Source organism: Vulpes vulpes, chromosome 13, assembly GCF_048418805.1.
Source record: "Vulpes vulpes isolate BD-2025 chromosome 13, VulVul3, whole genome shotgun sequence".
NCBI classification, from domain to species: Eukaryota; Metazoa; Chordata; class Mammalia; order Carnivora; family Canidae; genus Vulpes; species Vulpes vulpes.
In genome coordinates this window covers 98,119,951-98,147,456 of record NC_132792.1, presented here as the reverse complement: position 1 = coordinate 98,147,456, position 27,506 = coordinate 98,119,951, and the positions used below count along the sequence as shown (strand labels likewise).

At 44.9% G+C, this 27,506-nt stretch overlaps 1 protein-coding gene across 3 annotated transcripts in view; it reads left to right on the top strand.

Moving 5' to 3' along the window:
- Positions 1-26,845, top strand: part of KCTD1 (potassium channel tetramerization domain containing 1) — a 183,375-nt gene extending 156,530 nt beyond the window's left edge. For all 3 annotated transcript variants that reach the window (XM_072732104.1, XM_026006504.2, XM_072732102.1), the window contains exons 3-5: positions 4,673-4,817; positions 21,196-21,501; positions 25,902-26,845. In XM_072732104.1, coding sequence (XP_072588205.1) covers positions 4,673-4,817; positions 21,196-21,501; positions 25,902-26,060 — 610 coding nt within the window. In that variant the 3' untranslated portion in view covers positions 26,061-26,845. The remainder of the gene's footprint in view (positions 1-4,672; positions 4,818-21,195; positions 21,502-25,901) is intronic.
- Positions 26,846-27,506: the final 661 nt, after the last annotated feature.

The window sequence follows — 27,506 nt, the reverse complement described above, 5'->3', positions numbered from 1 at the left end:
GACACAGGCAGAGGGACAAGCAGCCTCCTTGTGGGGAGGCCGAGGCAGGACTCAATCCCAGGACCCCCGGGGATCATGACCTGAACCAAAGGCAGACGCTCAACCACTGAGCCACCCAGGCGTCCCAATAAATAAAATCTTAAAAAAAAAAAAAAAAAAAAAAAAAAAAAGACCATTCTTTAATGCCAGGGAGAGGGGAGCCATGGTGGGGAACCAGACTTCCTTTCTACAAGAAGGAGCTTAGTTTCCTTGCAGACTTGATCCTGCATCATTTGTTCCATAAACAATAATCAACAGAATGTTAATACTAAAAAGCAAGAGCAAAATACTTCAGTATCTTTTAATGCGTATTTTTCGTGAGCCTTGATCATCTTACTAGTCAATGAAATAGTCACAGATAAAATGACAGGATGTTTGGGATTTCCTATAAAAATCCCGCTGCGGGAGAGAGAGGGAGCGGTGGAAGTAGAGGCGAAACGAGCTTGGCCAAGAGCTGACGGCTTCTGGAGGTGGATGGACACATTGGGGCGGGAGGGGGGGGTATTTCTTATATCATTTTCTTGGCTTTGGCTTTGAGTTTGAAATTGTCCAAAACAAAATGTTAAAAAAAAAAAAAAAAAAAATCAGGGCAGCCGGGGGGCTCCGTGGTTTAGCGCCGCCTTCGGGCCAGGGCGTGACCCTGGAGACCCGGGGTCAAGTCCCGGTCGGGCTCCCTGCGCGGGGCCTGCTTCTCCCTCCGCCTGTGTCTCTGCTTCTCTCTCTCTGTGTCTCTCATGAATAAATAAATAAAATCTTAAAAAAAAAAAAACAATCGTGGAAGGAAGTGTTTCTCCGCACGGCTCCCTGGCTAAATGCGTTTCTAAAAAACCCAGCGGCCCAAACGCCGAGGCGGCCACACCTGAGCGGGAGCCCGCCGGGTCTCGGTCAGGTGGAAAGCAGGAATGTTCCCCGAGGTTGGTAAACTGCCATCAGTGCCACATAGTTTCCAGGCCGCAGGGTCGACGGATCACTGCGGTTTGATTGGCGAGTCCATTCATATGTCCGCAAGAAATACGGCCTGTGTCGTGGGCCGCCCCGTCGGCGGGGCCAGACAATGCTCTCCCATCCGGCCACGCTCCGCGCCCGCCCCGGCCGCCATTTTACGAGCGTCGGCACCGCCCTGTCCTTCCGCTTGGTTCTCACAGCTCAGCACAGGCTTCCTCTTGAAGTCCGGAAAAAACCAGCCGCGTGAGGCCGCCCCCTCCCGCTCCTAACGTTCGGCGTCTCCAACACGGCGCTGTCTCCCTCTGGGGAGGCCTCGCACCTCAGACCGGAAGGGGCCCCGGCGCGGCCCACGGCGGGTGTCCGCTCCCGCTGGTCCGCCCGCCGCAGCCTCCCGGCCCGGCGTGAGCAGGCGGCGAAAGTTCCGGGGGAGGCAAAGGTTCCGGGCCGGGCCGCCCGCCGCCCCCGTGCAGCCAAACCGGGGCCTCTCACCTCCCTCTGTCCTCACCTCCCGCCCTCGTCGGGCCTGAGTGATTCCCCCCGGAGACCCAGCCTCCTCCAGGCAGCCCTCCGGCCTGCGCTGGGCCTCCCTTCAAACATGGTTCCGGCCCTTTGCTCTGCGCCTCCCGTTTGGGCCGCGTGCCCCGCGAAGGTGCTTCTCACCGGAAGGCGGCCCAGTATCCTGCACCTGCTGGAGGAGGGGTGGCTGGAGGGTTGGTGTTTTCCATCCGAAAAGCCTTTTATTTTTATGTGTTTTTTAAGATTTTATGTGTTTATGTATTTGACAGAGCGAGAGAGCAGAAGCAGGGGGAGCAGCAGAGGGAGAGGGAGAAGCAGGCTCTGCTGAGCAGGGAGCCAGGTGCGGGCTCCATCCCAGGACCCGGAGATCATCACCTGAGCCCAAGGCAGACGCTGAACCAACCGAGCCACCCAGGTGTCCCCTAAAGGCCTTCTAAATGGAGCATCTCTCCCGACCTCACTAAGGTCTGTAAGAAGATACTCCAGGGACGCCGGGTGGCTCAGTGGTTGAGCGTCTGCCTTTGGTTCAGGTCATGATCCCGGGGTCCGGGGATCCAGACCCACCTTGGGCTCCCCTCAGGGAGCCTGCTTCTCCCTCTGCCTGTGTCTCTGCCTCTCTCTGTGTGTCTCTCATGAATAAATAATTTTTTTGTTTTTTTTTTTAAATAAGAAGACACCTAAGCTCAGGTTTTGCATTTGGCCCCAGAATCCTATTCCTTATAGTGCCCCCAGTCTTCCGAGATACGCTTTCCTGGAAATCTGTGTTTGCTGGTTGGGGACGCCTTCTTTGGCTGTGCTCTTCTTGAGTGTGCCATGACCCCATTTGATTTTCTCATCAACCCCAAGAAGAAAGGGCAGTTTTATAAAAGAAACAGACATTTTGTCAAAGAAATGGAGACACAGAGAAGTCGATTGACCCAGAGGACAGCTAGTGAAGGGCCGAGCCATACTCCCCACACCACTCAACCACTCCTCTACTCGTTGACTCCACAGAGATTTACTAATCACTCATGCTGTGCCAGAGTATGCCCCAGTCTCGATTTTGAAAATGAGCATTTCAGAAAATAAGCACAGGATTTATTTAAGAATAAAATATTTACTTTTCATCTCTTGACTCAAGTGGCTTGCAGTCACTGACACTAATAAATTACAGGCCACAAAAATAATCAATACACACGCTTGGATTTCATTGCAGAGAGCCCTTGCTAAACAAGTTAGAAAGAAAAACTCTAGACCAAAAGTTTTCCTTCAATAGTGGTCATTCTTTTCATTCCATTCTTTGTAGGGAGGCCCCTTTAAGATCAGACTGTGCACAGATCCCCCAGTGCTACTTAACTAGTTGGGCAAGTTACTCATCATTTTGAGCCTGTTTCTTCATCTTTAAAACAAAGATAATGGATCCTTTACATACATGAAGTGCTAAGCATGGTGCTTGCTATCTGGACAGCACTTAATAAACAGAACTCTCTTTTCTTCTCCTGTCAACCATAAATTTATCATGTTAACAATGAAGAGTAAAATATCTTAGTAATGAGCAAACAAGTCTTGTTCTTTCCCAGCGTACACCAAACAGTCCTGGAAACACTCTAAATAAGTGACTAAGTGTATTTTAGTTTCACTGCCTCTTTCTGTAGCCTGTTTGATTGATATGTTAATGGAAATGAATGACAAGGTTGCATTCAGTGAAAGAGTGCTAGAATGGTTGGGAGCCCCACACCTTGGGTAAAATTGTGGAAGGAACAAATAGTGAATCACCACCCTCAATTCATGGAAAGTTGGACACAAACATTAGCTGAGAATAATATACTGAGTTTTAGAAATAGGACCTGACTGCAGTAAGTTGCTTTGTTCTTTGCACTTACGGGTGGGATGTGAGTTTTCTAGTTATCTTTTAAGAATTTTTATAAAACAAAATCCCAAGCTTTTCTTTTTTTGGGGGGGGGGGGGGGGGAGGAGGAGCTGCTTCTCTATTTGTTGGGTTTGGGTTTTTTTTTGTATTTTAGGAGGGGTGAAATTATTGACTTACCATTACCTCTGCCACATTTCAACAGAAGATGAGAAAATTTATGATTTCAAAATTGCCTTCAATCAATAAAATGATGTTCCATATCAGAGATAGACTTTAGTAGGAGTCCCAAAGAAAGCTTTTCATAAAGAAATAGAGCCATTTGCCTGCCTACACTGTTAATAAAAAGTGCAGTGCACCTCTTCGTCAAGGAAGTGATTTCTAGTGTGTAAATTCTATTTTCTGATATAGGATATTTGTTTGTCATTAGTCAGCTGTCTACTTGTTTATGGTACAGATGTGACCACTTTCTATTAACTGAATATATCCTAAAATATGTAGGTTCAGCCATCCTTAAAGGGATAAATGATAACAAATGGATGCGGGATGCTTTAACTATAGTAAACTGTTCAAATGTTAACTCTACAAATGGGAAAAACATATTGTGGATTCCTGTTTTTTAAAAAATTACCTGTAGCCACTCATGTTCCAGTACTAGGTCATATTTTTGGGCTGGTCAACATATTTATTTTTTAAAATGATGCCTGGCTGTTAGAAATGATTTTTGCTGAGAACTAAGAAACTAGACTGTATATTGTTAATGGAAAACATATTTTCCTAGACAAGTGATATTTTCAATGATTCTTTCTATAATTAAATGTAGATGTTAGCATATAGGCATTGCTTTATTTTTGGGAAGTTTGTGATTCATGGGTAGGGAAAGCTCAGAAAACAGATTTCTTAAAAATGAAATTGCTTTCTCTGTAGAATCTGTTTAAAAGACACTTTGGAGCAATAACATTTTTTAAAAAGTAGCAGAGAAGGTGGTTTTAAGTAACCCAGGGGAAAGGCATGCTCTTCCATCACAGTGACAGCACTTAGCCATAATCACCATGTCAGGGACATTTTCTTTACAGGTAACAGACAGTGAATAAAAGGATTTACTTGAGAAAGCCTGAGACTATTTTGAATTGTCTGGTCCTGAAATATTTATCAAGCAAGGACTAGTACTTCTCAGAGAACCATAACTATGTAACGGGTGATTTTTCCTAACTGCCATCTTTGAAACGGCTACCTTTGACAGTGACACAAAAATGGTAGCTCCTAGTTTTAGCGGCCAAACAATTGATTCTAATTGTTTTCACTGTTCCCTCTTTTCTATCACAGAATCGGAAGACTTTTTGATGGTACAGAGCCCATTGTTTTGGACAGTCTCAAACAGCATTATTTCATTGACAGAGATGGACAGATGTTCAGATATATCTTGAATTTTCTACGAACATCAAAACTCCTCATTCCTGATGATTTCAAGGTGAGGGATTCACGTTAAATTACCAATAGCATAAATATGTGATTTGTTTTGATGTGCTCCCCCCTAAATATTTCAAGCTCTTACATTTTTAACATTTACCAACTCTAATGGCATCAGAGGTCTCTGACATGTTTATACTGTCTTCATGAAATAGAGTATATGGTCATTAAAGTTTGATGTGACCAAAAGAGGACTGATTTTATTTAAAGACTGAATCATCATTTATTTTAACACACTGAAAATAAGTTGATTAAATTCAAAGCTTCTGCTAAGTCTTAGTAAGGTAGAAAATAAAAGGAAACCTCCTTAGCTTAATAGACTTATTCTCTCAGATGTCAAAGCATGCTTTATACTCAACAGTAAAATTTTAGATTGTTCTCTTTGAAGTGAGTAACAAGTGTTAGTCTCACACTGTGATCGCAACTCTAGGCAGTGGAATCAGACAAGAAGAACAAACGGAAAGTGTTAATATTAGAAGGAAATAATACAAAAATGTAATCTTTGCAGCTGTTAATATTCTCTAAATAGATTCTAAAGAATCAGCTAAGTACTGTTAGAACTAATGAAGAACTCATTAAGGCCTCTACATTCAGGATCAATATATTTCAATCAATAGCTTTCCTACAAGTTAGCAAGAGCCAGTCATATGATATAATGGAAAGATATACCACTTACAACAACAACAAAATTTATAATACCTAGGAGCAAACCTAACAAAAAATGGGCAAAGTCTGATTTAAAAAACTGCAAATCTTGGGACACCTGGGTGGCTCAGTGGTTGAGTGTCTGCCTTTGGCTCAGGGCCTGATCCCAGAGTCCTCTCTGTGTCTATGTCTCTGCCCTTCTCTCTGTCTCTCATAAATAAATTAAAAAAAAAAAAAAACTTAAAAAAATAAAAAACTGCAAATCTCTACATAAAGTATAAGAGAAGATTGTATAAATGAAGGGAAATTTTGTGTTACTAGATGGGAAGCCTCAGTACTGTTAAGATGTCACCTGTCCCCAGATGATAATTCAGCACAAACCCATTTAAGTCATACATTTTTTTTAAATGAAATTTGATCCATATATAAAGGTTACATAGAAGGAACAAATCTTGGGGCACCTGGGTGGCTTAGTGGTTGAGCGTCTACCTTTGGCTCAGGTCATGACCCTGGGGTCTTGGGATCTAGTACTACATTGGGCTCCCTGCAGGGAGCCTGCTTCTCCTTCTGCCTATGTCTCTGCCTCTCTCTGTGTCTCTCATGAATAAATAAATAAAATCTTTAAAAAGAAGAAGAAGAAGAAACAAAGCTTAAGACTAGCTAAATTTTTTTAAAAAGACTAGCTAAATAAATTATTATGGATGATAATAGTGGTGGTAATAGTAGGCTGTGGTGGATGCATCCTATAAGACATAAGAACTTACTATAGACCTAGAGTAATTCTTTTTTTTTTTTTTTTTTTTAAGATTTTGTTTATGTATCTGAATGAGAGAGCACAAGCAGGGAGAGCAGTAGACAGAGGGAGAGGGGAGAAGCAGGCACCCTGCTGAGCAAGGAGCCCAAAGAGGGGCTGGATCCCAGGACCCTGGGATCATGGGCTGAGCCGAAGGTAGACGCTTAATCGATTGAGCCACCCAGGCACCTAAGCTAGAGTAATTCAAAAGTGTGATCCCATCTGAGCTGAATTTGACAGATAGATCGGTGGAGGAGCATAGGGTCTGGAGACAGATGTGTGTATAAGGAATCTGATATATTATAAGGGTGGTATTTCAATCAGTGGGAAAACAAAGGAACAATCAGTAACTGGCACTGAGATAGCTGGCACAGAGACATTTGGAAAAAATGTAAAGCCAAAGCCCTATCTCCTATCATAAGTTCATAGATATTCCATAAATGAACATAAAAATTAAAACTATACAAAATATCAGAAAAAAAAATAAAGGAATTTCTGAAAGTATAATTTTGAGGCAGAGAGGGCCTACCTAAGGAAGACTGAATACCCAGACGTAGCCTTTAAAAGAAAAAAGTTGAATGAAAGACACCACATGCAAATAAAGTGTTAGCCTACAGAAAATATTTGCAATAAAAGATTATTATCATTAATAGAGCTAATAAAATCTATAAGAAACATATAAACAACCCAATGGAAAACATTATGAGATAGAAACAAAAATCTCCCAAAGAAGAATATAGAAATTGCCAATAAACATTTGAAAAGATATTTAATCTCTGTAGAATCAAAGAAACAAAAATGGAGATACCCCTTTTTATCTATCAGACTGGCAAAAAGTAAGAAATTGGTAACATACAGTGTTGGGGATATACGTTGTGTTGGGAATAAACATTTCTGGAGGGCAATTCAGCAGTTTTTAAATTTTCAACCGTACATACTCTTTGATCTAGCAATTCAGAGTCTCTTTATTTTCTAGAAATAGTTTCATAAATATGCAAAGATAAATGTACATGGGATGTTTATTGTGGTCATATTATTTGTAATAGCAAAAACTTGACACAACTAAAAAAAAAAATGCTCAGCAATGGCACATACTTACCAATAGCTCCATTAGCTAGCAGCTGGCAGGGTGGGTGGGGAATCACCATGATTTTATCATTCAGTGAAAATACTAAGTTGCAGAAGGTGCATAGTCATTTTCATATTTGTGTAAAAAACTATGTGTATGTGTGCATAAATACACAAAAATCTAGAAAATTAGATCCAAAATTAATAGGGATTCAGGGGGCCTGCGTTCATCCTCTCCTTCAGGATTTTGAGCAGTGGGACACCTGTCAAGTATATACACTTGGTGAGAAAATGGGAAAGAAAGAGGCAGACCTGCAGCTCACATTGGACACTTCCTGGCAGCCCTGGAACCAGCCTGTGGTGGTGTGTGACCCCGTGGCTCCCCAGCTAGTGGCGATGACCAGGGGCCTCCCAGAGTGTGCCTCTGACGGTGCTGAGGGTCATTCAGGCTCAAAAGACACATATGAAGCTGGTTTGTGCAACATAGGATCCTATGGAAGTAAGATACTTTATCAGTGGTGAGCTCTTCCAACTCAGGAAGGAAAACATATTGGGAATCTGTTTCTCAGATGGCACCTTCCTGGAGGGTTTGCAAGGGTAATTTTCAATGTGTTAAATTTTTTTTCTGTGCCAACTTTCCAACCTCTTTCCTGCCTTCCCTTCACACCATTTCACTCCCTGGCAAGCATCTTATGCAGAGTCCAAAGGGAGGTCTCCTACCTGCAGCCCTCAGTGTAAACCTGGGGACATACCTGTTCAGACATGGACAGAGAAGGCTGGCCAGTTTAGGCAGCAGGCCTCACACCAGCTGCAGGCAGAGCAGAAGCTAGGAAGAAAGTCCAGACTGCTATTAGAAAGCAGGCACTAGTCCGTGTGGAGACAGGAAGTGGGGCTGAGTTCTGCATTGGGCATAGGGAGTGAGAGAAGGGGGCGAGGGGCCTGCTGTAAATGGGCACAAACTTTAGCAGTGGCCCCAGCCGGTAATCAGCCCTGGCACCTGGGATGTCAGGTGTTCACCAGTCAGATCTGGACTTCTTCCCATGTCAGAGAGCGAGTAGAAAAAGAAGGGCTGAAAGTGTGATATGGCAACGGGTAGGGAGGCCAACATTTTCCTAATCGCTCATGTTTTCATAGAAGGAAGGCAGTGAAATTAGAAAGAGGGTGAAGGGAGGAAGTTTCACTTTTAGTTCTATTTTAAGGGGATTGCATTTCCAAATGACTACTCAGAATAGAATCTTCGTGGAGAGTTCATTGGCTCCTCAAGCTGCCCAGTCATGAGCTGGCCGTGCCTACCTCCCCAACCCTACTACCACCATGGAACCTACTCTCTGGCTTTGCGTCCCATCTGTGTAAGAAATGTCAGAATCCACCTGCCAGCTCTGGGCAGGAACCTGGAAGTCATTCTGCACTTTGTCCTCTTCTTCACCTGCCACACACCATCCATCAGTGAGCTAGTCCATAGTACCTTCCAGATACTTCTTGAATCAATTCATTCTTCTCATCCCACCTCCCTATCCAAGGCTCAGCTCTCTGGATGACTTGGAGCAGCTTCATAATTGATTTACCTCTCCCACCCTTTCCCCCTCTCATCCACTCTCCATGTCGAAACCGGGGACACACTTTCTTATTAGATTTTTTATTTTGAGATCATGGGAGATGCTCAGGCAGTTATAAGAAATAATAGATCCTATGTTACCCAATTCTGCCCAATAGTAGCATCTTGCAAAATGATAGTACAACAGCACAACCAGGATATTGACCTTGATATAATCAAGGCACAGAACATTTCCATCATGGCAAGGATCCCTCCTGTTGCTCTTTAATAGATCTACTCTTCTGCCTTTTTCCCTCCTCCCCTGTCTCCTAACCCATCCCTCACCAAGGAACACTTTTTGAAAAAAAATGGTGTTATCATGACTTGCTTCTGCTTACAACTCTACAGAGGCTTCCCATTCATTGTTCACAGAGCAAAGCAGTACATCCTTGTCAGAGTCTATGAGGCCCAGAAGGCTCCACCCGCCCTGCTCCCCACCACTGGACTCTCCTCTGCACATATGCCCTACAGGACTTTTCTTACTTCCACAAGCACACCGTCTTCTTGCCCTCTTCAAAGAGACCGATCTATTTAATGCTCTTTTCTTGGCCTTTATTTGTCGTTAGGGCTCATTGTATTCATTGTTGAGCCATCCCTGCCTAGTCCAGCTTAGGTTTGCCTGTACCCTGAGATTCTCCCCATGGTCACACACAGTACATTTGTAATTATTTATCTCCATTGTGTAGCACTGTATACCCAACTGTTGGTTACACGTGCTTTCGGCAGCAGGTGTTGGAATACACCTTAAATTAATGGAAAAAATAAAAATAAATTAATGGAGATTAATCCGTAGTACCTTCCAGATACTTCTTGGAAATACATAATCTCCTTAAATTAATGGAGATTTGTTTTTCTTTTCTCACATTAGAAATCAGAGGTCCATGAATAGCTGAAGAGGGAAGCCTGTTACTGACAGGGGTATGTGCCCAGTGGTGTCTTCAAGGACCAGAACTCTCTGTCTGTTTGCTTTTCCATCTTTAGTGTTGACGTTTTGGCCTCGCACTTGTCCCCTCAAGGTCATAAAGTGCCTGCCACAGCCCCAGGCATCACCTCCTCATTCAAGGCAGAAAAAAAAATAGGTGAAAGCCTTTTTAACTCACAAGATATTGTCCTTGTCAGAAAATTCCCCAGTAGACTTTCCCTTTAGAGGGCATTGGCTAGAAAGGGATATTTTTCTTTTTTAGCCTCTATAGAGAAAAATGAGCAGGGGATAGGGGCTGGGAATAGCTGTTGGGGAAGCTGGCCAGCAGTGACTGTGGCACTAGCTCAGCCCTGGCACATACTAAGCATGTGAATATTTATGGCATGAGTGAATGAATGCATGGATGGATACATAAATGAATGAAATGAGTCCCGCATTCAAACCAGATTCTGATTCCTACCCCATACCCGGTCATATACTTGCTTACATTCAAACTGGAGATCTTATGTATATATCAGGACACTCTACTTTGTAAGAGTCTCAGGCAGGGACATTTTTATATTATTCTAAAGGACATTGTGTGCTGGGCACATAATAATTACTTAGTATTAATTACCTTAAATATGGCAGAAAAGGGTCAAAAGCCACAGGAAGCCAGAGGCTAAATGTAAGTGGGCAGGACACTAATTTATAGGACAAAAGGGCACATATAAAACGTGTGTATAATACCATCATCCTAAGCAACTTATGAGGGTAAAATATTAATTTGTAATCTCATGATTAAAAAAGATACAGATTCCTGGAAATACAAAACAACTGATGGGGAATTACAGTTAGTACATGATAACAGCCATTTGTTGTGAGTTGCAGTATGTTCCAGAAATGGAGCTAGGTATTTCGAACATATTTAAATGTAGCAGGTGTTATTCTTTTTCTTCAAGAGCATCCAAGTTAGATGCTGAGAGATGGACTTCCTCACAGAAGTTAAGCTCTGGCTGATCCCGGAGGACAGTCCCCTGAGGCTTCACCCACTGGGCTAGGATGGGGATGGTTGCCTGAACCTTTCGAGCTCCCTGAGGATGCCAGAGCCCTGTAAGATGTGCTATCTATCAGTTCCAAGTGCAAAACATACCTGTTAATTGGCCAAGGATTTAGCTGTAGCCAAAAAAGACAAAAAAAGGACAAAAAGCTTGTCAAGTGAAATTCTCGTCTCTCAAGGCCCTGAGATGTTTCCCACAGATGTTTCCCTCTGGGCGACAGGCTGTACGTCCATGACAGGGTGTTCTGGAACCTAGAGGAGCAGCAGGGGGAGAATGCAAGCCAAAGTGACCATTCAGCTCCCATGGCTGATGGTGGGATTGAAGCAGCTTGTGCCGACCACAAATACGGACGTGCATGCAGAGGAGCCCTCAGACTGCCCATCCCCGAACAACCCAAGTTGTGTTGTGTTCCTCATCCAAGTCGATTTCCTGACTTGGAAGAGGGGACATGGCATGAGGAGAGAATCTGCCTTAACTGGGTTTGCCAGGGAAAGAGTTCCTTGATTTCTGGCTTCCCTTTCCAGTTATTCAATGCAAGGTTGAGCCAATGTGTGCAACGTTGACGTCACAGTGTCCTACACCCCTTGAAATGCCATCTTGCAAATGTGCTGTCTGAGCTGGATACCCACTTAGCAACTTAGATAATTTCATATTTCACAACACCATTGAAGTGGCAGCTGCTTATGCCCTCCTCCCTCTGAAAGCCATCGGAATCTATTCTCTAATAAGTGATTGTAGAACTTCCCTGCGCTGTTATATTATGGAGATGACTGTCCTCCTTCCCTTCATTCTCCCCTCCTCTCAGTGACACTGACTTGTTCATCTTTGCTCTGTTTTCTGTGTTGTGTGTGTGTGTTCTGTGACAGGTGGTCACACACACACACACACACACACACAGAGTTGTGATTCCCAGTACACCAAGTGTCCAGAGCTTTGATTCCCTTTTTCATGGGGAACCACAAAAAAATTACATTTTTCTAGCCTTTTATTCTGAGCATCTTTGGTCAGTGTCCTCTGTTGCTAGCATCTTTTATAGTCTCTGATGACTACCCTTCCTAGATTTAGAAAAATTCACTAACACACAGCCCACAACTTATCTATCCCTGCCTTAAGTTTAAAAATGTATTAGTTATTTCTAATAACCTTTATGCACATTGTAAAAAATTTGAAAACATATACAGGCAAAAAAAGTTTAAACCCCATGTTCCCACCCCTCGGAGATTGCCAAGTGAAAAACCTTAGCACACACATGGCCTTCTGGATCTTTTCCTATCCTTATTTCAGACAATAATCTCTACCTTCCTATTTCAATAAAATCTAATTTTCTCTAACACTGGAACCATATTCACATTTCCCAGGTTGACCCCAAAATGTCCTTTGCAGATGTTTTTCCCAGGATGGTATCTGCTGTAAGAGCACATATTGAATCCAGTTATGTTCCTTCCTTTTATTACCTAGCATAGTCTGTCACTTTTCATATGGTGCCGACTTGCTGAAGAAACTGGGCCAGGTGCCCCGCAGAATGCCCCCCTTCTGGATTTGTCTGGCTGCCTTGTCCTGTGTAGTTTAGTTCACTACTCTAGCCTCTGATTGCCTGTAAACTGCAAGTCATGTCTGAAGGCCCGACGGGTTTAGATTAAACATTTTGGTGAGAATACATCTCTAGTGATATTGTGCACTTCATATTACATCATGTTAGTAATCATATGTGCTCGAATGCTAGCACATTCGTTAATGATGCTAGGACTGACCATCAATCAGGGTGACTTCTGTGTCCCTTAGGTTGCAACAAGAATGACCCCGGTCAAGCTTAGAGTTTCTCATCTTGCACTATTAACCTTTTGAGCCAAATAAATTATCTGTGGCAGGGCTATCCTGTGCATCATAGGATGTTGTGCAGTATCCCTGGCTTCCACCCACTGCAAGCCAGTAGCACCAACCCCCTCTCTCGTTTATGACAACCCAGAATGTCTCCAGACTTTGCTAAACGTCATCTAAGGTCAAAATCAGCCCTAGTTGAAAACCAGAAAGAGAGGAAGGAAGTTTTTATGGGAAGGATACTAGCTTATCTCATAGAATTAGCAGGAGCATTCTCTCAGAGGTGGAAATACCAGGGCAATTCTGAGGACCTCAGTCGTGGGAATTTGGGGCTTTCAGGAGTGAGGCCTGTGGCTCTGCTCCAACAATGCCCTGGGTTTCCTTCCCCTTCCTTGGTTGTACAGAGATCATCTAATTGGCTCAAGTGGCTCCCGTGCTTATGCTTTAGCCAATCAGCTGTGGCAAGCAAACATGGCTTATAGGCACTCACTCCAGAGAAGACAGAGTGGTGAGCCGGGTAGACCCCCAAGAAACCTCTTCTCTGGGACCCAGGAGAGTGGCCACTTAGGGTGGCTGCTCCAGTCATGGTCTCAGCTGCTGCCTCCTAGTATTTGCGTCTCTGGTGCAGGGATTATTACTCCCAGTACCCCTGCCCAGGGCCACTTCTCTCCCTCTCCCAAAGACACTCCCTTAGAGGCAAGGCTAGCCATAGCAACCAAAGAGGACTGGGAGGCAGGTGGAACAGCCAGCCAACAGTCTGGGCACCATCTCAGATAGCATCTCTAGCCCCTGCCCATGCCCCACTCTACACATCGGGCCCAACTCCTGCAGTTAGTATTCAGGGGACTTGCCAAGGCAGGGTGTGGCTTCAAAATGCAGAGTGATCCGCTCCCCAATGCTGCCACAAACACCCCGTCATTAACACCTTACCTTTCTCTAGGAGATTTGGAGGCAATGGGGGATGGAGACCATGGTCAGGTAGAGAAGGGACACCTTGCCGCTGCTTCTGGTTCCTTCCCTAGCCATCAGGATAAATCTCGGCTGGATATCCTCCCCCCAGAAAAACAAGAATAGTCAGGAGAAGCAGGCAGTTGGTGCTGCTGGAGGGGAAGGAGGCCTCCTGGCCAGAAGTTTCACATGGTGGCAGAGGAAAAGGAGTAAGTGGGCCAGTCTTTCTGGGCTTTGAAGAAAAGAAAGGAGGTTAGGGGGTGAGAGGGATGAATGGCAAGAACAAAGAGGAGTTTAGGGCAGTGCAACTACCCTGTATGGTATGGTAACGGGTGGGTCCATGTCCGTTGTACATTTGCCCAAACCCAAAGAACGCACAAGGGCTAAAGTGAATTCCAGTATAAATCATGGGCTTTGGGTGATTGTGTAGGTTCAGCAGCTCTAACAAATGCACCACTATGGTGGGAGATGTTGATAATGAGGAGACTGTGCATGTGTGGGGAGCAGGGTATGGGAAATATCTATACTCTCCCCTCTATTATTCATTTATTTATTTATAGATTTTATTTTGTTCATTTTTAAAGAGAAAGCAATTGGGTGGGGGGCAGGGGAAGAGCCCCACTGAGCATAGAACTCCAAGCAGAGCTTCATTTCATGACCCCGAGATCACAACCTGAGCAGAAACCAAGAGTCAGAAGCTTAACTGACTGAGCCACCCAGGAGTCCCTTTCCCCTCAATTTTAACTATGAACCTAAAACTGCTATAAAAATATCAAGTCCTCTTAAAGAAAAAAGTATTGCAGAGCCAGGGAAATTAAGAATTTTAGACACCCCAGACCTGAAATACTGGAAAAACTATGGTGACCCACCTCTCACCAAAAAAAGAAGAAGAAGAAGAAGAAGAAGAAGAAGAAGAAGAAGAAGAAGAAGAAGAAGAAAGCAAAGAAAAGAAACAAAAAAATCTGAAAAACTTTAAAATGAAAGGAAGTTAAATCCTGCAGATATGGTTTTTCTTTTTTCAAGACTACTACCTGGAGTCTATTTTTGAAATATAAACTATAAAGTTCTTCATTTTCCTCGTTTTCTCAGTGCCCCTGCCTTGTGGGTCCCCTGATGTACATACCCTACCTTCTGGAGAGCTAAGCACTGCTTGGGAACTCCTGGGACGACCTGGATGCATTCCCCAGAGGAAATCCCTCTTTGTCCCCATGGTGTAAAGTCTAGCACAGTGTCTGGCACATGAATGGATTTTAAAATGAACAACTGACTGAGTTGCCTTTTAAATGCAAGGATGTGCCAACTACTGTGTAAAACTTCAAGGCCATTAGAAGTTAAATAAACCTCTTAACTATTCGGTGAAACCAGTAAATGTGTGTGGCAGGCTGAATAATGACCCCCAAGGGGGTCCACATTCTAATCCCCAGAATATATTACTTTATGTGGCAAAAGGGATTTTGCAGATGTGATTAAGAGTCTTGAAATGGGGAGATTATCCTGGATAATCCAGGTGGGCCAGTGGAATCACAAAGGTCCTTATAAGTGAAAGAGAGAAGGAGGAGGGTCAGGGTCAGAGTCAGAGAAGATGTGATCAAGGAAGTATTGTGATTGTTGGCCACAAGCCAAGGAATGCAGGCAGCCTCTGGATGCTGAGAAGGGCAAGGAAAGCCATTGTCCCCTACAGGCTTCTGAAGGAAGGCAGTCCCGCGGGGAGCTTGATGCTAGCTAGCCCTAAGACCCACCTCAGACTTCTGACCTCCAGAACTACAAGAGTGACTCTGTGTTGTTTTAAGGCAACCGAATATGTGGTAATTTCTTACAGCAGCGATTGGAAACCAATACACGGTCTATATCCCTTTTCTTCTTCTAGGGAGATGTTTTCTGATTTCCAGATATTTAATCAAGAAGTAAGCTTTTGAAACATGGTCAATTTGCATTTTGGAGTTTACCCATATTTTCCTTCTTGTTCCATGTACCTATCTCTGGGGTCTTAGCAAAGCTCAATGTATTTGTCTATAAAATGGGATCTTGATATTTCTATGCCTCAAAAAAACCACTGTAAATCTCCCCAAAAAATTATTTTAAAAATATGTATTCTAGGATTTTAAAATTATTTAAACATGATAATAGGTCTAAATAATCTGTTTTCCTTTATCTGGATATGATAAGCAAGCTAAGCAAGAAATGTGAATGATGCTTTCTTAATTGGAGAAGATAAAACTGGCACAGAAGCTAGGGCAGAGGAGTGATGGTGTCTAGTATATTCTGGAATTGCTTTGCCGAAAGCAAATGTGGATGCTTTGGGTTCATTTCCCTCAAAAGAAAATCTGGGGCCAGGGGCACCAGGATGGTTCAGTCAGTTGAGTGTCTGACTCTTGGTTTCGGCTCAGGTCATGATCTCAGGGTCCTGAGATCGAACCCTGTGTGAGGCTCCACACTCAGCTCAGAGTCTGCTTGAGAGATTTTCTCTCCCCTTCTCCCTCTGCCTCTGATCCCTTCCTCCCCCTACTCATGCTCTCTTACCCTCTCTCAAATAAGCAAATAAAATCAGAAAGAAAGAAAAAAGAAAAGAAAAAAAAGAAAGAAAGAACAGAAAAAAAAAATCTAGAGCCAAACCTTCTGCTGCTGCCCCATAAAGTTCTGCTGATTTCTACCTCATACCTTGGGGATAAGAGACTGAGTTGTCTAGAGGTTGTAAAAGCCAAAGAAAGGAACAGTGGGTGTTGCCAGATAGGAACCAGGATGTAAGGAAAGACGATTTCAAAAGATTCAGAGAGCAGAAGGAAACAAGCACAAGGTCAGAGAGTTCTAAAGAGAAACTTGATAAACTCTAAAATATATGGGATTTAGACAATAAAATTAACTGATGCTGATTGAGGAAGGGAAGGAGGACGAGGTTCCTAAGGAAGGCAGCCGGGGGCACTGGTTCTCTGACAAGCTAAGACTGGAAGCGTGTGTTAGGAAGTAGAGAAAGATGAATATAAAGGAACCTGCCAAGAAAACCAATGGCCAGTGTGAGCTTAACCATGCAGAAAATGGTAACACCAACAAGAAGGGCCTTTTTAATTCTTGAGCTGGCAGATGCTGGGAGGTAAGTCGGCCTCGGTGGGGGCGATGGCCAAGTGGAGCCTGGGTGCTCGGCTACTCCCCAGCGTCTGCTGCCCCCACGCAGACGGCACTGTGCCCAGACACCAGGAGGAATGACATAGTAAAGGAAGAGATGGAGCCAGATGGTCGAGTAGAGATGGGCAAGAGGACCTGGTGGCCTGAGGTAGCTCAAAGCTAGGCCCCTGAGATACATCCCAGGGCATACGATGACCTTCAGGCGATCCCTTTAACCTACACATTAAAAACCACTGGCAGGATCCTGGAGCAATCACTGAGCAGGCCACAAGTCTGATAAGGGCCAGTGTTTCCCTATTTTTCCAAGAGCAGGGAGTGATGAACATGATCAGCACCATACAGGGAGGCTCTCTGTCAGTCCATGGCCGGACCTCAGGGTGGATTACCCATGTGGCTTGTGAACTCAGAGGGAAAAAGAAAGTGTTGAGGATTTAGAGTCGGCATAGGGGATTTGTAGCCCCATCCTGCCAACCTTATTACCTTCAGGTTATGGTGGACAAACTGGTGGATCAGGACATTGCCCTGGATGTAGGCTCAGAATATCGGGCCTGGTAGTGACTTTTTTTTTTTTTTAAGATTTTATTTATTTATTCATGAGAGACAGAGAGAGAGAGAGAAGCAGAGGCATAGGCAGAGGGAGAAGCAGGCTCCTTGCAGGGAGACAGACACGGGACTCAATCCCAGATCCCAGGATCATGCCCTGAGCCAAAGGCAGGTGCTCAACCCCTGAGCCACCCAGGCGTCCCCTGGTAGTGACTTTAATGTGATTTATTCCTCTCATTTTATAGATAAGGAGACTGGAAAACAATTAAAGTGAATCTCTGGGCAGTAGGGAGACTTGGGTCCCTCCCACATGTCCAGCCTTCCCATTGGAGGCCCCTCCAAACACACGGTATCTCAACCAGACACCCAGAAAATGCCGCAGCTGTGGACTGGTTGATCTCAGAATTATAGACTCTATAACTGTTCAAATAGCCAGAATCCAGAACCTTAATTTATTACCTGAGCCATCAGCCTGAACCAAGGCCTGCATGTAGCCCTGTCCTGTCATTACATTTAAGAAATGATTCACATACAGAAACAGAACATCCGGTTCAAAATGACAAAAGAATGAGAGAGCGGAGCACTGGGTGAAAGAATCCACATTTTCTCACTATATTGGAACAAATTCAGAACCCACAGTAGGCAATTTGAAGAAGGATAAATAGTGGAGATTTAAAATTGTTCACAAATGCTGTAAGAGGAGGACCTAGCTCGAGAGCAGCTCTTGGGAAAGGTGTAGAGACTCCACTGGAAGCAAAATGTAAACTGGCTGGGTAATAGGACAGACAAGAAAGTTAATACAACCTTATGCTGGGAGGTACGCAGAATAACGGCCCCCCAAAGATGTCCGCGTCATGACTTCTGGAAGCCCAGGAATATGTCACCTTACATGGCAGAAAGGACTTTGCAGGTGTGATAAGTTAAGGGTCTTGCTATGGGGAGATCATTGTGAGTCATCCAGGTGGGTCCAGTGTATTCACAAGGGTCCTTCCAAGTGAAAGGAGGAGGCAGGAGGATGTGATTCCTTAGAGTCAGAGAAGATATGACCTTAGTGGAGGCGAGAGTGATATGGGACCACAGGCTGAGGAATGCAGGCTGCTTCTGCAAGCTGAAAAAAGGCAAGGGCATGGATACTCCTCTGGAGTTTCCAGAAGAAACACCACCTTAATGATCCATTTTAGGCTTCCAGCTTCCAAAACTGTAAGAGAATAAATGTGTGTGGTTTTAAGCCACGTGGTGTGTGGTAAGTGTTGCAGCAGCCATCAGAGATGAATGCAGGCTGCTTTAAGAGTGGTTAGAATGTCCAGCCAAGCGAAGGTTTTACAGCACACTCATTAGGTCACCTCTGAAATGTTAGGTTCACTTCCGGTTTGGGTTTTAGAAGTATGTTGACAAAGTCAAGCACGTAGCAGATGTTGAAGGACCTCTAAGTCATAACAAATGAGAAAGACCTGAAAAGATTGGGTATTTTCAGCCTGAATGGTAGTAAGACATAACCGTTATCTTCAAATGTAAGAAAGGTTCATGTGTCAAAGAAAGTTCAGGATCACTGTAGCCTCAGATAGCAGAATCTGAATAAGTTGGAACTACAGGGAAAATCGGGTCACTCTAACCAAGAAGTGTACAGAAGTTTAACCAGAGCGTCCAACAAAGTCGAAGCTGTGGCCTGTTAGTAGTAAGCTTCCCGTCACTGGAAGCATCTAATCAGAGGCTAACGGTCACTGTTCAGCAGTGTTTGAAAGAATTCCTCCATAAGGGCCAAGGTTGGTCAATAAGACTGCTCTAGGCAGCCTCAGATTTGAAGACTGGATGACACATTTGCACTGGAGTCCAGATTCTTCCTTGTGCTAAAATTTTTCATTCTCAGAGGAAAATAAAAAGCAGTAGCAGAAGCTCTCACTTCTATTGCTTGTGTGACTGTCGGTGCTGTTTTTAAATCTCCTTGAGAGCTGTCATCTTGACAAGTAAGTACAGGACTGAGGTCGCTAACTCACAGCTGATGTACTTCAGAGACAGCTCAGTCCCCACACAGGGGTCCCAGGTACCCGGGAGGAACCCCCAGTCTCCCCACGCCTGCCCTCCAGCCGGCCGAGGGGACCTCGGTTCTGTCTCTGTCCTGTCTTCAGAGTGGCCACTCCTCAGCTTCATTCTCACCTCAAAGCCAACTGTACCTCCTGCGGGTCGGGAGGTGAAGCAGGTGCCAGTCCGTGCTCCTCTCCAGCGGGGAACCCAGACTCCTGTAGGACTGGGGTTGCCGGGAGAAGGCAGGATGCAGAAGCGGTCTGGGCGCTGAGTGGCTGGGACAGCACCTTCACCTGGCCCGGATGTCTAGACGCGGAAAGTGGAAGATCCAGCTGGGGGCCCACTGGCACTGTCTTACCCCACCTCTCCACATTTTTCTCTGGAGGCCCCAAATAATGCTGCTGCTGCTGCCTTTGTTGCTTAATTTGCAAGAAAAAGAGCAAAGTGCCACCTAAAACCTGTTCTCCTGTGGTCATCCTCTCCACGTGTCACCCCATCCAGATGGCAGGGGCCTCCGTCTGGCAACACTCGGGCCCTGGGCTCTCAGTGTCGGCCCTGCTGCAGGCACCAGGCTCCAGGCATCACCTGCCAGCTCCAGCCCCAGGAAGGTTGGCAGACACGCCCGTGTCAGCTCATTACAATGTTCTCAGTTAACAAGCTGGGACAAGTGTCCACTTGCCTCACACCCAGAGATGATTGTGGTCATAGCTACGTGTAGGCATAATATTGACCCGCTTGCTAATATCATTCCTACCTCGCTGTCTCCCCCTCCCCCTCCTTAGTCCTCCCATTCAGTGACTTGTATGTGTGCTTTATTTGTTTTTCTTTAAAGATTTTGCATATTTATTTGAGAGATAGAGAGAGAGAGCACAAGCAGGGGAAGTGGAGGAGCAGGGAGAGAGGGAGAAGCAGGCTCACCACTGAGCAGTGAGCCCTGCATGGGGCTTGATCCTGGGACCCTGGAATCATGACCTGAGCCAAAGGCAGCTGCTTAACTGACTGAGCCACCCAGGCGCCCCTTGTGTGTGTGTTTTAATACCTGCTTGCTAGATTTCTGCTTTAATTCAGTAGTTTTTTTTTTTTAAGGCAAAAGAAAAAGAAACCATGCTCATAGAATGGGTGGCTGTGCTTTCAGAAAGGGATGGGTTTCGTTTCTTGCACATCTATCCTGCAGGGATCATGGGCTAGTTGGCCTCCCTCACTTTAGGATGGCAGCGCAGAGAGCAGCTGAGGGCTGTGCACCCACCACCCCCAGACCAGCACAGATCGGCACCCACACTTCGGTAAAAGCAGCACTCGGCCTGCAGGTGCCCACCAGCCACCATCTCCAGCCCCGCTCCCACCTCCAGTGGCCCCCTGCCTCCCACAGGAGTCCTCAGCTTCCATGAAGGTGAAGGGGAGCGGGGGCCTCCCGTGAATAGGGCACCTGCGCCTCCCTCACCGCATCCCATGCCTGGCTCCACAGGGAGGATGTAAAGAGGATTCTCATCCCACAGATTTTAAATACCCAGGCACTCTTCTGCTGAAAGAGCGAAGTCGTGGGTTCGGCCCTTCTCATCTCAGTTATCTCATCTGCACAATGGGAATAATAATGGTTCCAAGTTCAGGGGCGGTTGTGGGGGTTATAGGACTTGATTTATGGGGAGCATTTAGAATAGGGCCAACCTGGCCCTTAATACCCTTAAGCTCCTTTTATCATCGCTGAATGAATGCATGCACCAATGTGCTGTGCGTGAAATATTTACACACAAATTTGATTATTGAAGTAACAGAGGTGGGGAAAAAAATCACCCCCTTACCTGTGAGCATTTTCAGTGCTTCATGTTTGTATTTTGCACTGTGAAATACCTTTTGTTTCCCCTTCAGGACTACACTTTGTTATATGAAGAGGCAAAATATTTTCAGCTTCAGCCCATGTTGTTGGAGATGGAAAGATGGAAGCAGGACAGAGAAACTGGTCGCTTTTCAAGGCCCTGTGAGTGCCTAGTGGTGCGTGTCGCCCCAGACCTCGGAGAAAGGATCACGCTCAGCGGTGACAAATCCTTGATAGAAGAGGTGTTTCCAGAGATCGGCGATGTGATGTGTAACTCTGTCAACGCAGGCTGGAATCACGACTCAACGCACGTCATTAGGTTTCCACTGAATGGCTACTGTCACCTCAATTCGGTCCAGGTATAGCCTTGTCATACACTGTGTGGCATCAAATGTCGCTCTTAATGCTGTTACTTAACCTTGCCTCCACATAGCGCCTTTCCTCCGGAGAGCTGGGAAACTCTCACTTGGCATCACTTCTGTTGGGTAGGTAACTGTGTGCACCTGCTACGCACTCATTCAATCCACAGGTGTTTGTTAAACATCTACTATGTGCCCAATGCTGGTATGAGCACTGGAGATCTAGAAGATGAAGAAAGAAACGATAGCTCTATTTTCACGGAATTTACCTTCTGAGGAAGGATGGGATGGGGGAGAGCGGCACAGGGGGCGGTGGGTGAATGCAGCAAACAGTAATCAACAGAAATGTTGGTCAGGTAGCAAGAAGAGGATGGAGTCTCCCAAGCAGAGAGACCAGCAAGGTGTGACAACTCTGAGGTAGGAGTCCGCTTGGCATGTTGAGGAGTTATCAGGAGAGCCCATGTGGCTTGAAGAAAGTGAGTAAGGCATAGTGCGTGCTGAGACACGAAGCCAGCGGTGGCCAGGGACAGATCGTGGTTTGCCTCTTGGGCAGTGGTAAGCACGCTGGGATTTTTTGTTTCAGTTTCTTGTGGTTTTGAATTATTTGCTTGTGTGAGTAAAATGGAAAGCCATTTGCGGATTTCGAGCAAAAGTGTGGCATGATGTAACTCACATTTGAAAATGAATATTCTAGCAGTAAATGGAAAACGGTACAAGCATCCAGTTAGCAACCTTTGAGAAGGGTCCGATCCTGAGTATCTTGAGTGTAGTAGAGCTAACAAGGTTTCTGACAATGGCTGCGGGTTCTAGGAGGCCAAGGGTGACTAAGATTGTTGACAGAGGAACTGGATGAATGGAATTGCTATTTTCTGAGACAGGGAAATCTATGGGAGAAGGAGACTTAGGCATAGAATTCAGAAGTTTGGATGACACGTGAGGTGATGTGTCCCTTAGATGCTAGTGGGTATGCTCACCATCTTAACTAATGCATGGCAGCCCTGGGCCAAGTGTTGTACGTGCCTTGTCTTCTTAGAACAGGTAAGCACTGGGAGTCCTCTGTCTTGCTGAGGAGAAAGTAGAGGCATACCTGGGTCTTGGCTCCAGGTCTATGTGACTCAAAACGATTTGAAGTCAGTGGAATAAGGGCTTGGGGTTTCCCCCTATTCCTCTTCTTAATTGTGATGGGCCCATATTTTGTTCAGAATAGACCCAATGAAACCTCTCCCACAGCTCAAAGACTAGAAGTGCCCACTCTACCATTCTGCCCCCTGAAGATTGTTCCACAACTATTTATAATTTTTAAAATTTATAAACAGATGTCTGAGAACAGAACGGCAGGAGACACTGGCAGAAGCAGTGTCGCAGGAGCGCAGGAGAGAGAGCCAGGTGCTCTTAGGCAGTGTGGCAGCCATTATGTTGGATGGGGCCAGAGGTGCACCCCGCACCACCCTGTGTACCTGAGCAGGGCCCCCGCTATTTATCACAGCCTCTAAAGCTCTGAAAGCCTTTCACGTCCCCCACACACAACTACCCCAGCTTCCCTCCAGATGGAGGGAGGGGCAGCACCCATCAGAGCCATGACAGCATTGCTTCCCTAGGGCCCCATCTCTCACACAGAAGCCCAGCCCCACCACTCAGGCCACTGAATAAATTCACATGCCTGACAAGTTTCCCAGTTATTCAAGTCTCATCAGATGTGGACATTTTCATCTGGATTAAGATCATCAGTGACACAGCCTGATGTGACCATGACACAGTCAATAACTCTAGCTTCCTGCTCCACCAACCAAGAAAATAGGCACCTGTCTTCTAGGCTTTTAGGATAAGATGCACAAGAACTGATACTCCCATCCACCCCCAGAAAGATTTTAATATTCTCAAGTGATCACTAACTTTAAGGAATTTTACTATTTACAAATTTATGTTTAAAAAGAAATGGCCAGGGGTGCCTGGGTGGCTCAGTCGGTTAAGCATCTGCCTTCAGTGTAGGTCATGATCCCGAGGTTCCTGGGATCCAGCCCTACATCAGGCTCCCTGCTCCTCGGACAGTCTTCTTCTTCCTCTCCCTCTGGCTGCCACTCCCCCTGCTTGGGCTCTCTCCCTCCCTCTGTCAAGTAAATAAATAAAATCTTTTAAAAAATAAAAATAAATGGCCAAGGAGTGTGGCTATTTGCGTGACATGGAAATAAGCTTTGACCGCATCAAGGTAACATTGAATAATATGGAATAATGATAACATAATGATAACATCTGGAATAATGATATTAGCTCTATCAGATGCCTGGGTAGGAAGCTTCGGGATTTCCCTACTTAACAATTTAGCAACCTAACAACACTGCAAGACAAACAGTACCAGAGTTAGGTGCTTCATTGTTCACAGCTTCTTCTACCTCGGTAATTCCTCTCCTTATCAAGGCAAAGAATCCTTTTCAGTGCAGTGGTTTAGCCAAGCAAACTGGAGTTTTTCTTGCTGGCGGGCTACATCCCTGCCTTTGCTGGGGAAATCTTAGAGTGGGCTCTTGGGTCCTCACCTTTTTATTGACTTGCCACCAAAGTACATCTTGATTTTGAGCTCAGGGATTGTTTCCTTCATCCTGTCCCTTTGCTGACTGGTGTGCGTATGCATTGTGAATATAGCTACAGACACAGAGTGCTGCAGGGTACAATGTTCATTTTGTTCTCATAAGGACTTTTTTTTTTAATTTGCCAGCATTCAAAGTTTGAGTTTTTAGAAAGCATCCTGCATTGTTTTCCAATTTCTAGTTAGCTGTTTTGCAAAATAGCAAATTACATTCCACATAGAAGTAGGCGACCAAATAATAATAATTTTTTAAAGATTTTACTTTTTTATTCATGAGAGACACAGAGAGAGAGAGGCAAACATAGGTGGGGAGAAGCAGGCTCCCTGTGGGGAGCCCGACGTGGGACTCGATCCTAGGACTCCAGGATCCCGACCTGAGCCAAAGGCAGATGCTCAACCACTGAGCCACCCAGGCATCTCAAACTAATAATAATTTAAAGAGAAATAGTAAGAGCTCACTTTACAGGAAGTACATTTTGAAAGTTATTTAATAACATTTCACTTCATCCCCCTCAAGAAATTTTGAGCCAGACTTGTTTTTTTTTTTGAGTTATGATTGAGTTGTCTTGCCTTTAGAGTGGTATAGCAGTAATTTAATTTTACCCAGAAGCCTAGGGAACATTTGCAAGTCCAGTATATATTGGATTTCTAAGGAAATGGTGCTCTAGATAATTTTTCCCTATTTCTGCTTATCTAAGATTGTAGGAGTTGTTTCCGGGTTTTAAGACAGTCAGACATGTAGGTGACTGACCCAAGTGTCTTTCTGGCGTCATGTATTTGATTTCAAAATTGAAGAGATTATGAGAAGTGATCATTAAGTGAGAAGTTTAGAATCTCTCTATTTTGGATGTGTTTTCCAACATATAACCACTGCATTTATTCTTGCCTCCCTGAATGCACACTGGGCAATAAATCTATTTCAGATGCCATAAACTTGAAAACCTGTAGATAAACCTCTACTGTCTTCAGCAGCCCATTTGTTCTGCTATTGAAATGATATCCATCTTCCAAACCAAAATATATTAAGTTAGTACTGGCAGCTTTCAACAATGGGGAGTGAGTTGGGAATGAATCACTGGCTGAGTAAATTCAGATAAAATCACTGTCTGGCCATATCATTTATCATATCTCCTAGACGATATCTTAGTGATAAATGAGATTTGAAATGTGAATCCTCTCTTTTAGCAGAGAAGGTAGCGTTGCATGTTGCAAGAAACGTGGCATCTGAGGCCAAACGGACCTGAGTTGGAAACCCAGTTCTATCACTTACAGGCTGGGAGCCTCGGTTTTCCCGTGTAGGAAATGGGCTGATCACCCGCAATGCCGGGTGGTTGTAATCATTAAATGTATCAGTGCGTGCGAGGCAAGCATGGAAAGGCGCATCGAGGTATTGGAAACGATGTTCCCTCCCTCCTGCCCTTCAGTCTTCGTAAAGGCTCTTCCTTTAAAAGTAGGAACTCGGGGCAGCCCCAGTGGCCCAGCGGTTTAGCGCTGCCTTCAGCCCAGGGCGAAGAGGCCTGTCCGCCTCAACTGGAGTCCTGGGATCGAGGCCCCCGTCAGGCTCCCTGCATGGAGCCTGCTTCTCCCTCTGCCTGTGTCTCTGGCTCTCTCTCTGTCTGTGTGTCTCTCATGAATAAATAAAATTTAAAAAATAAAAAAAATAAAAGTAAGAACTCAAGAGATTTGGGGATCGAGCAAGAGTGACCAGGGCTGCACAAGATCTCAAACTTCAGGACACTTCTTTGGGGGGGGGGGGTGTGTGTGTGTGGCCAGAGGACCTGTCTCCCCGTAACCCAATGCTTGTCTTGGCCCCGTGCAGGTCCTCGAGAGGTTGCAGCAGAGAGGATTTGAAATCGTGGGCTCCTGTGGAGGAGGAGTGGACTCGTCCCAGTTCAGCGAGTACGTCCTGCGGCGGGAGCTGAGGAGGACGCCCCGCGTGCCCTCCGTCATCCGGATAAAGCAAGAGCCTCTGGACTAAATGGACAGATTTCTTATGCAAAAAGAAAAAAAAAACGTACACAACAAATAACGCAAACAAAAAAGGGACATTTATGTGCAGTTGGGACAGCAAACCAAGTCCTGGACCTAAAATGAATAAAAAGACACATTTATATCCAATAGAGACCACACCTGTATTCATATGGGAACAATTGGAATAGTGATATCCTCAAGGTGTAAAAAAATATATAAATATATATATATGTCAAAAGGTAGGAAATGCAAAAAAAAGGAACAAAAAATGTTTTTAAAAAGGTGGTAGCTACAGTTGGTGCTGTGATGGCCGTGAAGTGTCCTGGGCCTCCCGAGGCCCCTGACCAATAAACAAGCCATGAGCAGTGAGGACGCATCTCCTTACAGTTTCCATTGCCAACAGCCATCCATCGTTTCTTTTCCTTTGTCTTTCTTTTTCCTTTTTTTTAAAAAAACAAAAAACAAAAAACACCTTGACTCGAGTTTATTTTGCGTATGGAGGTTTCATGTCCTCTCTTTAGGTGGGGACCGGCAGGACTTCAGAAAACTCTCATGAGCACACTGCATTCGAAAGACATTAGACATAAAATTTTAAATGTAGTTTGTACAGAAGTCACAATTTTTTGTCCGCCTCACAGATGTGAACATTACTTTGTTTTTAAACTGATCAGTTTTGCAAAGGGGCCAGAAATTATTACTTGTTAGAGTTGCTCCAGTTTGAGTCTGCTGCTTTCCTACAATTTTTCAAATTTTATAATGTATTAAATACAATAAACTCTGTTTAAAAAATAAGGCCTGTGTGAAACACACGTGTTGGGATGAGGCTGTATTAAAATGAGATTTTTTTTTTCTTTTTCTAAATGTTCTGTGTCGAACATCAGAAAGAGGCCTAAGAAGCTGAAGCCAGTTTTGAGGTCAAACCCGCTCAAGGATAAAGATGTTGTCATGTGTTCTACACAGTTCTGCTTCCGCTCAGCGAGTGTCCTGACCTGTACTTGGTTACTCTGCTCTGGTTAGCAAGATCATTTTCCTTCTCATGAACCTTTCGTTTTTAAATTTCAGTTATCTGTTGCTGCATGCCAAAACTTAGCAGCTTAGGACAGTTTATCTTCTCTCATGGTTCTGTGGTTCTCCTGAGTGGCCTGACCTTTGCTGGCCTGCCTCTGTGGCACAGGATGTCAGGGGGCGAGGTTGGGCTGTGATGTCCTACATGGCTTTCCCACGGGCTGCCACTGGATACCGGCTTAGGGCCTCTGGGTGTGGTTTGGCCCCGTCCCAGCACGGGAGCTGGGTTCTCAGAGGGAGCGTCCCCGGCACAAGTGTTCCAAGAGGGAGGAAGCAGAAGCCGCCATGCTCTGAAAGGCCAGGCCTGGAACTGCTCGGTGCCCTTCTGGGGCAGTCTGGTGGTTCAGGAGATCCAGAGCCAGCCCAGACTCAAAGGGAAGGGAAATAA